This window comes from Oncorhynchus mykiss, chromosome 16 (genome assembly GCF_057628025.1).
Source record: "Oncorhynchus mykiss isolate SJ-2025 chromosome 16, ASM5762802v1, whole genome shotgun sequence".
Classification (NCBI taxonomy): domain Eukaryota; kingdom Metazoa; phylum Chordata; class Actinopteri; order Salmoniformes; family Salmonidae; genus Oncorhynchus; species Oncorhynchus mykiss.
The window spans coordinates 32516205-32529169 of NC_143037.1; the positions used below are offsets into that span (position 1 = coordinate 32516205).

Genomic DNA, 12965 nt, shown 5'->3' on the forward strand with positions numbered 1-12965 from the left:
ATGGGAGTGAAATTAGTGCGTGCCACGAGAGAATAGGCTGTGCGTATGGGCGCGAATTGGTCCCAGCCATTCCTTTGTTCCAGCACTCAAGAGAAGGGCAGACGATGGCCGATTGAATTGAAGTTTGTTTTGCGTGTCTAAAACATCATAAAGCTTGCTTCTGCACTTAGTTTGACCTGTTTAGTCGACATATAATATGTAATTTTGAAGTTTTGATGCGCAACTTTTCCGGACCAGAGGACGTTTTGGGTGCATTTCAGCTGATGTTATTAGCAGTAGCTAATACAAAGACGCAAGACTTGAAACCAAACAATGTATTGGGTAAGTATGAAGCCTTCCAGAACATTCTGAACGAAGACCATCGAAGGTAAGGGAATATTTATGCTTAAATCTGTGTTTCTGTTGACTCCAACATTACGTGGAAATGTAGCTTGGAACTGAGCGCTGTCTCAGCATATGGAATAGTGTGCGATTTCTGTAACGTTAAAAATAAATCTAACACAGCGGTTGCATAAAGAAGCAGTGTATCTTTCTAACTATATGTAGAACATGTATATTTAGTCAAAGTTTATGATGTCTATTTACGTTATCTTGCCGCGCTACATAGATTTCCTGCGGGCATTTTTGAGTAATTTCTGAACGTGAACTCACTGTAAATGGACATTTATGGATATAAATGGCATATTATTGAAAAAAAAAATATGTACTGTGTAACATGTCATATTACTGTCATCTGATGAAGATTTTCAAAAGGTTAGTGAGCGATTTATTTTTTAATCCTGCGTTTGTTGATTGCATGTTTTGGCTATTGAAATGAGCTGTGTCTGGTGGTGGTTTTACATATATATGTGCTATGTTTTCGCCGTAAAACATTTTAGAAATCTGACTTGCTGGCTAGATGAACAAGGTGTTTATCTTTCATTTGAGCTATTGGACTTGTTAATGTGTGGAGGTTAAATATTTTTAAGAATATTTTTGCGTTCCATGCGCCACCGTTTCAGCTGAACGTGGGAGGGTTGATCCCCAATTGGGAACCAGTATCGTAGACAGGTTAATGCAACTGCTGTGCCAGATTTTTTTTTTAAACTTCACGGGAAAAGCATAATCTGAGAACGGCGCTCAAAACCCAATCCAGCCAGAGAAATATCCGCCATTTTGGAGTCAACAGAAGTTAGAAATAACACCATAAATATTAATTTACCTTTGATGATCTTCATCAGAAGGCACTCCCAGGAATCCCAGTTCGACAATAAATGACTGATTTGTTCCATAAAGTCCATCATTTATATCCAAATAGCCACTTGTTGTTAGCGTGTTCAGCCCAGTAATCCATCTTCATGAGGTGCAAGCACTTCGTCCAGACAAACTTGAAAAGTTCCGTTACAGGTTGTAGAAACAAGTCAAACGATGTATGGAATCAATCTTTAGGAAGTTTTTAACATAAACATCAATAAGCTTCCAACTGGAGAATTCCTATGTCTGAAGAAAAGCACTGGAACAAGAGCTAACTCTGTTGGGAGCGTGTGTCACGAGCCTGAGACACTCTGCCAGACCCCTGACTCAAACAGGTCTCATGAGCCCCTCCTTTATAGTAGAATCCTCATTCAAGTTTCTAAAGACGGTTGACATCTAGTGGAAGCCGTTGGAAGTGCAACTTGACTCCATAGACACTGTGCGTTTGGTAGGCCAAGCTTTGAAAAACTACAAACCTCAGATTTCCCGCTTCCTGGTTGGATTTTTCTCAGGTTTTCGTCTGCCATAATCATTCAAACAGTTTTAGAAACTTCAGAGTGTTTTCTATCCAATACTAATAATAATATGCATATATTTGCATCTGGGACAGAGTATGAGGCAGTTAACTCTGGGCACGCTATTCATCCAAAAGTGAAAATGCCTATCCCAAAAGAGATAACATATCTTGCTTTCGTAATGCAATTTCTTATTCTTCTTTTCAGTTTTGTCACATAATTTCTCAATTGACATTGCTTGCCAATCAGCCAGACTTATTCACCACTGCTTTTGCCTCGTCTCTCTCGAACCATACAGCTTTTCAATTCCTCATTAATCGACAGGGCCTTAAAAACTGTTGAGTGTAGGGGACGTTTTGATGTTTGGATGAAAAACATACCCAAATTAAACTGCCTATTTCTCAGGCCCAGAAGCTAGAATATGCATATAATGGTCAGATTAGGATAGAAAACACTCTAAAGTTTCCAAAACTGTCAAGATATTGTCTGTGAGAATAACAGAACTGATATTGCAGGAACAAACCTGAGGAAAATCCAACCTGGAAGTGCTGTTTTTCCTGAAAGCTCTCTGTTCCATTGCCTGCCTTCGCTCCATTTAAAGGGATATCAACCAGATTCCCCATGGTTTGAACAGTCTTTAGACATAGTTTCAGTAAAAAAGGTAAGCGATTTAATTTATTGCTTTTCTGACTTTGGTCACCAATCTACTTGGCTGCTAGCTGTTTGTAATATTTTGTCTACTGAGAGAGATGTCCTTACATAAACTCTTGGTATGCTTTCCCCGAGACGCCAGGTGGATTAACAACAAGCCAAGCTGTGTTTTGCTATATTGCACTTGTGATTTCATGAAAATTTAATATTTTTAGTAATTTAATGGAATTTGGCACTCTGCAATTCAGCGGATGTTGACGAAAAAGATCCCGCTAACGGGATGGGTGCATCAAGAAGTTAACAGTTGAAACAGTCAGTTTCTGAATAGGTGCATTCTTATGAATAAACTATTTAATAAATGTGTCACGTCTGCTCCCGCTCCCCCTCTCTGGCTCCAGGCTGCTCATCATTACGCACATCTGTCACCATCGTTATGCGCACTAGCGCTTCATTGGACTCACCTGGACTCCATCACATCATTGATTGCCTTCCCTATATTTGTCACTTCCCGAGTTTCATCCCTGTGTCTGCATTGATGTTTTTTTGCTTCTCTTGTATATCCTCCTGTGGTAGAGAAGGGGGGTCTCTGGCTATCTGTCGGCCATTACCAAGCTGATCTGGCACCTTTGATCCTCACCAAGGAGAGAGAGTCATGACAGATGATTTTTACTCACTGGGCTTCAGCACTCGGCAGTCCCGTTCTGTGAGCTTGTGTGGCCTACCACTTTGAGGCTGAACCATTGTTGCTTCGAGACGTTTCAACTTCACAATAACAGCACTTACAGTTGACCGGAGCAGCTCTAGCAGGGCAGAAATTTGATTAACTGACTTGTTGGAACGATGGCATCCTACGACAGTGCAACATTGAAAGTCGCAGAGCTCTTCAGTAAGGCCATTCTACTGTCAATGTTTGTCTATAAAGATTGTATACACCTGTCAGCAATGGTTGTAGCTCAAATAGCAGAATTCACTCATTTGAAGTAGTGTCCACATACTTTGTATATATAGTGTATTTAAACAGTACCAGTCAAACGTTTGGACTCATTCTAGGGTTTTTGAGTGGCCAGAAAAAAAGCCATTGCTTAAAGAAAATAATAAGCAAAAGCACGTGACTAAGCTAAATAAAAATAAACTATACTATGAAACAAAGATAAATTATATAAAGAATGACAGTAAAAAGCTTTGGAGCACCGTAAAATTAATTTTTTGGGGAAAATGCCAACTCGACTGCATCATTCATTGAATCGGATGGCTCATTTATCACAAAACACACTGATATTGCCAACTACTTCAATTACCTTTTCATTGGCAAGATAAACAAACTTAGGGATGACATGCCAGCAACAGACGCTGACACCACACATCCAAGTATATCTGACCAAATTATGAAAGACAAGAATTGTACTTTTAAATTCCATAAAGTCAATGTGGAAGAGGTGAAACAATTATTGTTGTCTATCAACAATGACAAGCCACCAGGGTCTGAAAATCATGGTGGGAAGAATACTGAGGATAATAGTGGACGATATTGCCACTCCTATTTGCCACATCTTCAATTTAAGCCTACTAGAAAGTGTGTGCCCTCAGGCCTTGAGGGAAGCTAAAGTCATTCCTCTACCCAAGAATAGTAAAGCGCCCCTTACTGGCACAAATAGCCGACCAATCAGCCTGTTTCCAACCCCTAGTAAACTTCTGGAAGAAAATTGTGTTCGACCAGATACAATGCTATTTCACAGTAAACCAATTGAAAACAGACTTTCAGCACACATTTAGGGAAGGACACTCAACAAGCACAGCACTTACACACATGACTGTTGATAGGCTGAGAGAAATTGATGATACAATTGTGGGGGCTGTCTTATTAGACTTCAGTGCAGCTTTTGACATTCTCGATCATAGTCTGCTGCTGGAAAAACGTATGTGTTATGGCTTTACATCCCCTGCTATAATATGGATAAAGAGTTACTTGTCTAACAGAACACAGAGGGTGTTCTTTAATGGAAGCCTCTCAAACATAATCCAGGTGGAAGCAGGAATTCCCCAGGGTAGCTGTTTAGGCCCTTGATTTTTTCATTCTTTACTAACGACATGCCACTGGCTCTGAGTAAGGCTTAAGATGGGGAGAAGTTTGTCCATAATAAAGAGCTGCTCTGCCTTCTAAACAACACTATCAACAAGGCAGGTCTTACAGGCAATGGTTTTGTCGCACCTGGACTACTGTTCAGTCGTGTGGTCAGGTGCCACAAAGAGGGACATGGGGAAATTGCAGCTGACTCAGGACAGGGCAGCATGGCTGGCCCTTAAAAGTACACGGAGAGCTAACATTAATGACATGCATGTCAATCTCTCATGGCTCAAAGTGGAAGAGAGATTGACTTCCTCATTACTGTCACACCCTGACCATAGTTTACTTTGTATGTTTCTATGTTTTGGTTGGTTAGGGTGTGATCTGAGTGGGCATTCTATGTTACATGTCTAGTTTGTCCAGTTCTATGTTCGGCCTGATATGGTTCTCAATCAGAGGCAGGTGTTCGTCATTGTCTCTGATTGGGAACCATATTTAGGTAGCCTGGGTTTCACTGTGTGTTTGTGGGTGATTGTTCCTGTCTATGTGTTTTCACCAGATAGGGCTGTTTAGGTTTTCGTTACGTTCTTTATTTTGTAGTGTTTGTATTGATTCGTGTTTTCCGTTTGTTTATTAAAACATGGATCGCAATCTACACGCTGCATTTTGGTCCGACTCTCCTTCTCACCAAGAAAACCGTTACAGAATCACCCACCACCAACGGACCAAGCAGCGTGTCAACAGGCAGCAACAGCAGTGAAAAGAGGGGATACGTAGTAAGGATTTCTGGACATGGGAGGAAATCCTCGACGGGAGAGGACCCTGGGCTAAACCAGGGGAGTGTAGCCGCACCAAGGTGCAGCAGGTGAAGAGGCAACAGGAGCAGCCCAAAAAGGAGTACAGTATGGACTATACTTCTTGGGAGGAGATAGACAGGTGGGCGGTCGACCCAGGGAGAGTGCCGGAGTCCGCCTGGGATTCGATGAAGCAGTGCGCGGAAGGTTATCGGAGAATGGAGTTGGCAAAGCAAGCACGGCGGCGCGGACGGAAGCCCGAGAGTCAGCCCCAAAAATGTCTTGGGGGGGGGGCTAACAGGGAGTATGGCTACGCCAGGTAGGAGACCTGGGCAGACTCCCTGTGCTTACCGGGGGGCTAGAGAGACCAGACAGGCACCGTGTTATGCAGTGGTGCGCACGGTGTCTCCAGTGCGGGTGCATAGCCCGGTGCGGTATATTCCAGCTCCGCGTGTCGGCGGGCTAAATTGAGCGTCGAGCCTAATGCCATGAAGCCGGCTCTACGCAGCTGGTCCCCAGTGCGTCTCCTTGGGCCGGCTTACATGGCACCAGCCTTGCGCTCGGTGTCTCCGGTTCTCCTGCATAGCCCAGTGCGGGCTATTCCACCTCGCCGCACTGGCAGGGCGACCGTGAGCATTCAACCAGGTAAGGTTGGGCAGGCTCGGTGCTCAAGAGCTCCAGTGCGCCTGCACGGTCCGGTCTTTCCAGTACCACCTCCACACCCCAGCCCTCCGGTAGCAGCTCCCCGCACCAGGCTTCCTGTGCGTGTCCTCGGCCCAGTACCACCAGTGCCAGCACCACGCATCAGGCCTACAGTGCGCCTCGCCTGTCCAGCGCTCCCAGAGCCTTCCTCCTCTCCAGCGCTGTCGGAGTCTCCCGCCTGTTTAGCGCTGCCAGAGCTTTCCGCCTCTACAGCGCTGCCGGAGTCTCCCGCCTGTTCAGAACTGCCAGTCTGCAAGGAGCTGCCAGTCTGCATAGAGCTGCCAGTCTGCATAGAGCTGCCAGTCTGCAAGGAGCTGCCAGTCTGCATAGAGCTGCCAGTCTGCAAGGAGCTGCCAGTTTGCATAGAGCTGCCAGAGCTGCCAGTCTGCAAGGAGCCGCCAGAGCTGCCAGTCTGCAAGGAGCCGCCAGAGCTGCCAGTCTGCAAGGAGCCGCCAGAGCTGCCAGTCTGCAAGGAGCCGCCAGAGCCGCCAGTTAGCATGGAGCAGCCAGGGCCGCCAGTCAGCATGGAGCAGCCAGGGCCGCCAGTCAGCATGGAGCAGCCAGGGCCGCCAGTCAGCATGGAGCAGCCAGGGCCGCCAGTCAGCATGGACCAGCCAGAGCAGTCAGTCAGCATGGAGCAGCCAGAGCTGCCAGTCAGCATGGAGCAGCCAGTCAGCATGGAGCAGTCAGTCAGCATGGAGCAGTCAGAGCTGCCAGTCAGCATGGAGCAGCCAGAGCTGCCAGTCAGAATGGAGCAGCCAGAGCTGTCAGTCAACCAGACTCTTCCAGATCCGCCAGTCAGCCGGGATCTGCCAGAACTGCCAGTCAGCCAGGATCTGCTAGATCCAACTACCTGCCTGGGCTTCCTCTCAGTGCTGAGCTTCCTCTCAGTGCTGAGCTACCTCTGTCCCGAGCTGTCCTTCTGTCCCGAGCTGTCCCTCTGTCCCGAGCTGCCCCTCTGTCCCGAGCTGTCATTAAGGAGGGTAACCTATCTAGGGACGCTAAGGAGGTGGACTAAGACTATTATGGAGTGGGGTCCACGTCCAGCGCCAGAGCCGCCACCGCGGACAGATGCCCACCCAGACCCTCCCCTATAGGTTCAGGTTTTGCGGCCGGAGTCCGCACCTTGGGGGGGGGGGGGGGGGGGTACTGTCACACCCTGACCATAGTTTACTTTGTATGTTTCTATGTTTTGGTTGGTCAGGGTGTGATCTGAGTGGGCATTCTATGTTACATGTCTAGTTTGTCCAGTTCTATGTTCGGCCTGATATGGTTCTCAATCAGAGGCAGGTGTTCGTCATTGTCTCTGATTGGGAACCATATTTAGGTAGCCTGGGTTTCACTGTGTGTTTGTGGGTGATTGTTCCTGTCTATGTGTTTTCACCAGATTGGGCTGTTTAGGTTTTCGTTCCGTTCTTTATTTTGTAGTGTTTGTATTGATTTGTGTTTTACGTTTGTTTATTAAAACATGGATCGCAATCTACACGCTGCATTTTGGTCCGATCCTTGTTCTACCTCTTCATCAGAGGAGGAGATAGAAGAAAACCGTTACAATTACTTGTTTTTGTAAGAGGTGTTGATATGTTTAATTCACAGAGCTATCTATTTGAATTACTGGCACATATTTACCCCAAAAGACATGCCACAAGAGATCGCTTCATACTCCCCAAGTCCAGAACAGAATTTGGGAGGTGCACAGTACTACATAGAGCCATGACTACATGGAACTCTATTCCACATCAAGTAACTGATACAAGCAGTAAAATTAGATAAAAAAAAAAGATAGAAATACACCTTATGTGAAGCAAAACATACATAGGTACAGACACATGCATACACACACGATAATGTATGGATTTTGTATTGTAGATATGTGGAAGTGGTGGAGTAGGGGCCTGAGGGCACACAGTGTGATGTGAAATCTGTGAATGTATTGTAATGTTTTAAACATTTTGCTGTGATGATCCATGGCATGGAGCCTCCAGTCATGATCCATGGCCCGGAGCCTGCAGTGAGGATCCATGGCACGAAGCCTCCAGCGTTGATCTGCGTTCCGGAGCCTCCAGTGACGGTCCCCTGTCCAGAGCCTGCAGCGACGGTCTCCTGTACGGAGCCTCAAGCGACATTCTCCAGTCCGGAGCTTCCAGCGACAGTCCCCAGTCTGGAGCCTGCAGCGACGGTCCCCAGTCCGGAGCCTCCAGTGATGATCGGTGGTCTGGTTCCGCCTGAGATGATCTGTGGCTTGGTTCCTCCAGTGAAGGTCCATCCACCAGGGCCGCCACTAAAGCGAAGGGATCTGCGGGTGGAGGGGGGATTACCTCCCGCACCGGAGCCGCCGCCGTGAAGAGATGCCCACCCAGAGAGATGCCCACCCGGCCCACCCGGACCCTTTAGAGTCTCTACTACACAAATATTCCACTTCCTGGATGGATTTTCTTCATGTTTTCGCCTGCCATATGTTAACAGTTTTGGAAACTTTAGAGTGTTTTCTATCGAAATCTCCAATTATATGCAAATCCTAGCTTCTGGGCCTGAGTAACAGGCAGTTTACTTTGGGCACGCTTCTCATTCAGATGTCGAAATACTGCCCCCAAGCCATATAAGCACCTTCAAACAGAGGCAGAAATTCGTAACGTAACAGCCAATAACTGCACGTGCAAGCATTGGGCCACTTAGTTGCGAAAGAGCCAGGTTGGGTTATTGATGCGGAGTTATTGATGCTGGGTTATTGAGATATGATCCAGTGGGTCAGATTTGGAGAATGGGGGCGTGGCTTGCAGGTAGTTATTTTTGGCCACCTGTGAGAGTAAACGTCATTCCTGTTCCTCTGTTCTGCTGTATAGTTAACACATGTTATTTGTGAACACTGCTGGTTTAGAAGCTTCATGAGGCTTATAGATGTCCTACTATGTAGAAAGCAAAAATAAAGAAAAACCCTGAAATGAGTAGGTGTGTCCAAACATTTGACTGGTACTGTGTATATATAGTAGAATAATGAATAATCAAAACTATGAAATAACACATATGGAATTAAGTAGTAACCAAAAAAGTGTAAAACAAATAAAAATATATCCTACATTCTTCAAAGTAGCCACCATTTGCCTTGATGACAGCTTTGCACACTCTTAGCATTCTCTCAACCAGCTTCATGAGGTAGTGAACAGGTGTGCCTTGTTAAAAGGTAATTTGTAGAATTTCTTTCCTTAATGCGTTTGAGTCAATCAGTTGTGTAGGGATGGTATCCAGAAGATATTGAGGCAAATACATTTAAAATACAGCTAGAATAAGCAAAGAGAAACGACAGTCCATCATTACTTTAAGACATGAAGGTCAGTCAATCCGGAAACTTTAAAGAACTTTGAAAGTTTCTTCAAGTGCATTCGCAAAAACCATCAAGCGTTATGATGAAACTGGCCCTCATGAGGACCGCCACAGGAAATTAATATCCAGAGTTACCTCTACTGCAGAGGTTAAGGTCATTATAGTTACCAGTCTCAGAAATTGCGGCCCAAATAAATGCTTCACAGAGTTCAAGTAAAAGATATCATTCTGCAGCGATACACAATCCCATCTGATACAAAATCCCATCTGGTTTGCGCTAAGTGGGACTATCATGTGTTTTTCAACAGGACAATTACCCAAAACACAGTCTGTGTAAGAGCTATTTGACCAAGGAGAGTGCTGCATCAGATGACCTGGTCTCCACAACCACCCATCCTCAACCCAATTGAGGTGGTTTTGGATGAGTTGAACCACAGAGTGGAGGAAAAGCAGCCAACAAGTGCTCAGCATATGTAGGAACTCATTCCAGCTGAAGCTGGTTGAGAGAATGCCAAGAGTGTGCAAAGCTGTCATCAAGGCAAAGGGTGGCTACTTTGAAGAATATAAAGTATATTTTCATTTGTTTAACACTTTTTTGGTTACTAAATAGTTTTTATTTTCTACAATGTAGAAAACAGTAAAAATAAATAAAAAAACTCTTGAATGAGTAGGTGTGTCCAAACTTTTGACTGGTACTGTATATAAATATTTTTTTTTTGGGGTGGGTAGATACATTTTAATATTTCAGATAGATTGTGGCTTCTATCAATGTAATTGTCTGCATAATTCCGTCCCCATATTTTTTTTGCCTCCTGAAAATAATCAAAGGATTATATTCAAAAAGACCCAGCTGCTTGGCTAACCCTGTGTGAAAGTGGGAAAAAAAGCAAATTATGGTTATATCTTGGGTTATTCACACAACCCAACTGGCTAGGTCAACTGGCTAGGTCAAACTAACCCAGCGTGTGTTCTGTCCAATATTTATCTTGCACTGGGTTACCAAATATCCCAACTTGGCTTGTTTTTAACGCCTTCTTTTTTAGAGTGCGGCGTTTTAGAGTGTCATAACAACCAAATTATATAAAATTAAAAACAATTTCCAAATGTAAAAATAAATAAGAAGCATTCTAGCAATCCTAGCACAGTCAATTTGCTTACTCTAGAATAATCATTTGCGGAGGACGAGGGATGGACAGGATGGCTCTTTTTGAAAAATAGTTTCCACGCACAACCACTCGCTAAGAGCCGCTGGTAATATGCACTCCTTTCATACTTTTCCATTGTGAACTTCCCCAGGCTTTCGTGAGCGAATGCGAGCTAACACCCGAATATGGAGTAAAGATTTTGAGTAAACCTGCGGTGTCTACACTACTTTGGTTCTAACAGGGCATTCTCCATAATAACCACATATTTTGAGGACAAATTCAAGTAGGACCTAATTATTTTTAATTGCTCCTGGTAACTAGGGTACGGCCATACTGAGATTCATGAACGGCGATGAAATCCTGTACAGTATATGATGTGTATCATTGTCTGTCAAAAGTTCAGCTCATCTCAAATTTTGCAGATGAGTTGCAGACATTGTCGGACAATCATCTCCGTTGTCATTCTGGCAACAGATGATTGCCATTGAAAAAGCATTGGTTCCATCCACAATTTTTGTACACAAAATCTCAATGTGGCCATACCCTTAGTTCAGGCTGTCATGGCAGCCACAAGCTGTTGTATTTTTCAGGAGTTTACACAGAACCTATGTTACATGTTGTCTTTGAGGTGTGGATGGAGACTACTTCAGATTGCTGTTACCAGGCACCTACACTGTGACAGCATCAACATCAGGATACTTGCCCTCTACCAGCACGGTGACAGTGGGACCTGCTGAGGCTATACAGGTGAGACTGTGTGTGAGAGGAGAATGAGAGTTTATTCAAATGTTAGGCATGATATCAGCCTTAAAACAATTTTTGTTTAAAGAGTTCCTCCTGTACTTTTGTACACTTTTTAGCCAGTAGATCTGAAAGTTTAACTCACAAGTCAAAAATGTTCCCCGAAAATTGAGTACTACATCACATATTTGCAGATGCTGTATGTGCACCACGTCATTGAACTCTCAGTCTGACTCTGCTGTGTGGGTATCTTGCTAGCTGTCACTCAAATGGCAGGGGGCAGAAGCTCATTGGCCAGAACTCGAATTGCTAGGGGGCTGGCCCATGTGGAGGAAAATGTAGGGAAAATTGCGCTGCACAGCTTCCAGTGAACAGTAACTTTCAAACTAGGGATTTTGTGGCTAATTGAGGAAAAACAGTAAATCTGCTCATAGATTATGCATGTATGAACGACACATTGACACATCCAGACCAAAGCGGGTGGTTTAAAAAAAACTTACTAGTTGTCAAAGTTCCGGGGGATGTCTTTAATTTCATTTGGTTTTGCAAGTCTGTCCCTCAAACTCAATGTTCTATTTTGTTACTCATTGCAGTTGCACTTTTACCTGAAAGTGGCACCAAAAGACACAAATCTGACACAGTCCCACCACAGCAAGAAAAACCTCTCCTCAGCTAAGGTGGGCCCAAGATGAGACATGGGTGTGAGATAAACAAAGAACACACCCACATGTCCACGCAGAGGGAACAATTGACAATGTCTAATAAATGTCACTTAAAGATACACCTATTTTGTAAGCCTGATTTACTCCTGATTTGTACTGTATGAGCGCTATAATTTTGATTTTCAAGGACAGTTTTCATGTTCACATTTTGAGTAAAAAGAATACATAGATTTCCAGTAATTTCATGAAATGAATCAACAATAAAAGGTGGTGAATGCTTTACTTTAATTATTAGTCATTGAAATTGATGTGCAAAAATATCTATATAGCAGCATAGCACATCATTTCAATACTATAAAGATAAACAATTATTTAAATATAAAAATAAAGATGAATTGTTTAAATAATTGGTTTTATGAAATATGATATCTTATATTGTGATACAAGCTTTAATTAATTAAAGGAATACTACACTCATGTCGGCTAATTCCTATGATTTACAATATAAAAAAATAGGACAATATTTTTTGTGCACAAATGTTTCTTTTCATCATTGTAATAAGTTTGGAAGCAACATGTGAAAATCACTGTGGAAATTAGTGAAGGGAAGTCCGGCTCTTTTTACTGACTTTTTAAAGCTGCAATGTGTAACTGTTTGGGCGACTCGACCAAATTCACATAGAAATGTAGGTTATAGAGAGTGGTGTAAAAAATACTCAATTGTCATGCTTGAGTAAAAGTAAAGATACCTTAATAGAAAATGACTCAAGTAAAAATGAAAGTCACCCTGTAAAATAAAGAAAAAGTCTAAAATTATTTGGTTTTAAATATACTTAAGTATCAAATGTCAATGGTATTGCTAAGATGTACTTAAGTATCAAAAGTAAAAGTAAAAGCATAAACCATTTCAAATTCCTTATATTAAGCAAACCAGACGGCACCATTTTTATTGACTGACACTCCAATACTCAGACATCCTTTACATCCGAAGCATTTGTGTTTAGTGAGTCCCCCAGATGAGAGGCAGTAAGGATGACCAGGGATGTTGCGTTGATAAGTTTGTGAATTGGACCATTTTGCTGTCAAAATGTAACGAGTACTTCTCGGTGTCAGGGAAAATGTATGGAGCAAAAAGT

At 43.4% G+C, this 12965-nt stretch overlaps 1 protein-coding gene across 4 annotated transcripts in view; it reads left to right on the plus strand.

The window, feature by feature from the left end:
* cpn1 (carboxypeptidase N subunit 1) overlaps positions 1-12306 on the plus strand; it is a 147487-nt gene extending 135181 nt beyond the window's left edge. For all 4 annotated transcript variants that reach the window (XM_021565595.3, XM_021565593.3, XM_090202558.1 and 1 more), the window contains 2 exons: positions 11055-11173; positions 11761-12306. In XM_021565595.3, coding sequence (XP_021421270.1) covers positions 11055-11173; positions 11761-11859 — 218 coding nt within the window. In that variant the 3' untranslated portion in view covers positions 11860-12306. The remainder of the gene's footprint in view (positions 1-11054; positions 11174-11760) is intronic.
* Positions 12307-12965: the final 659 nt, after the last annotated feature.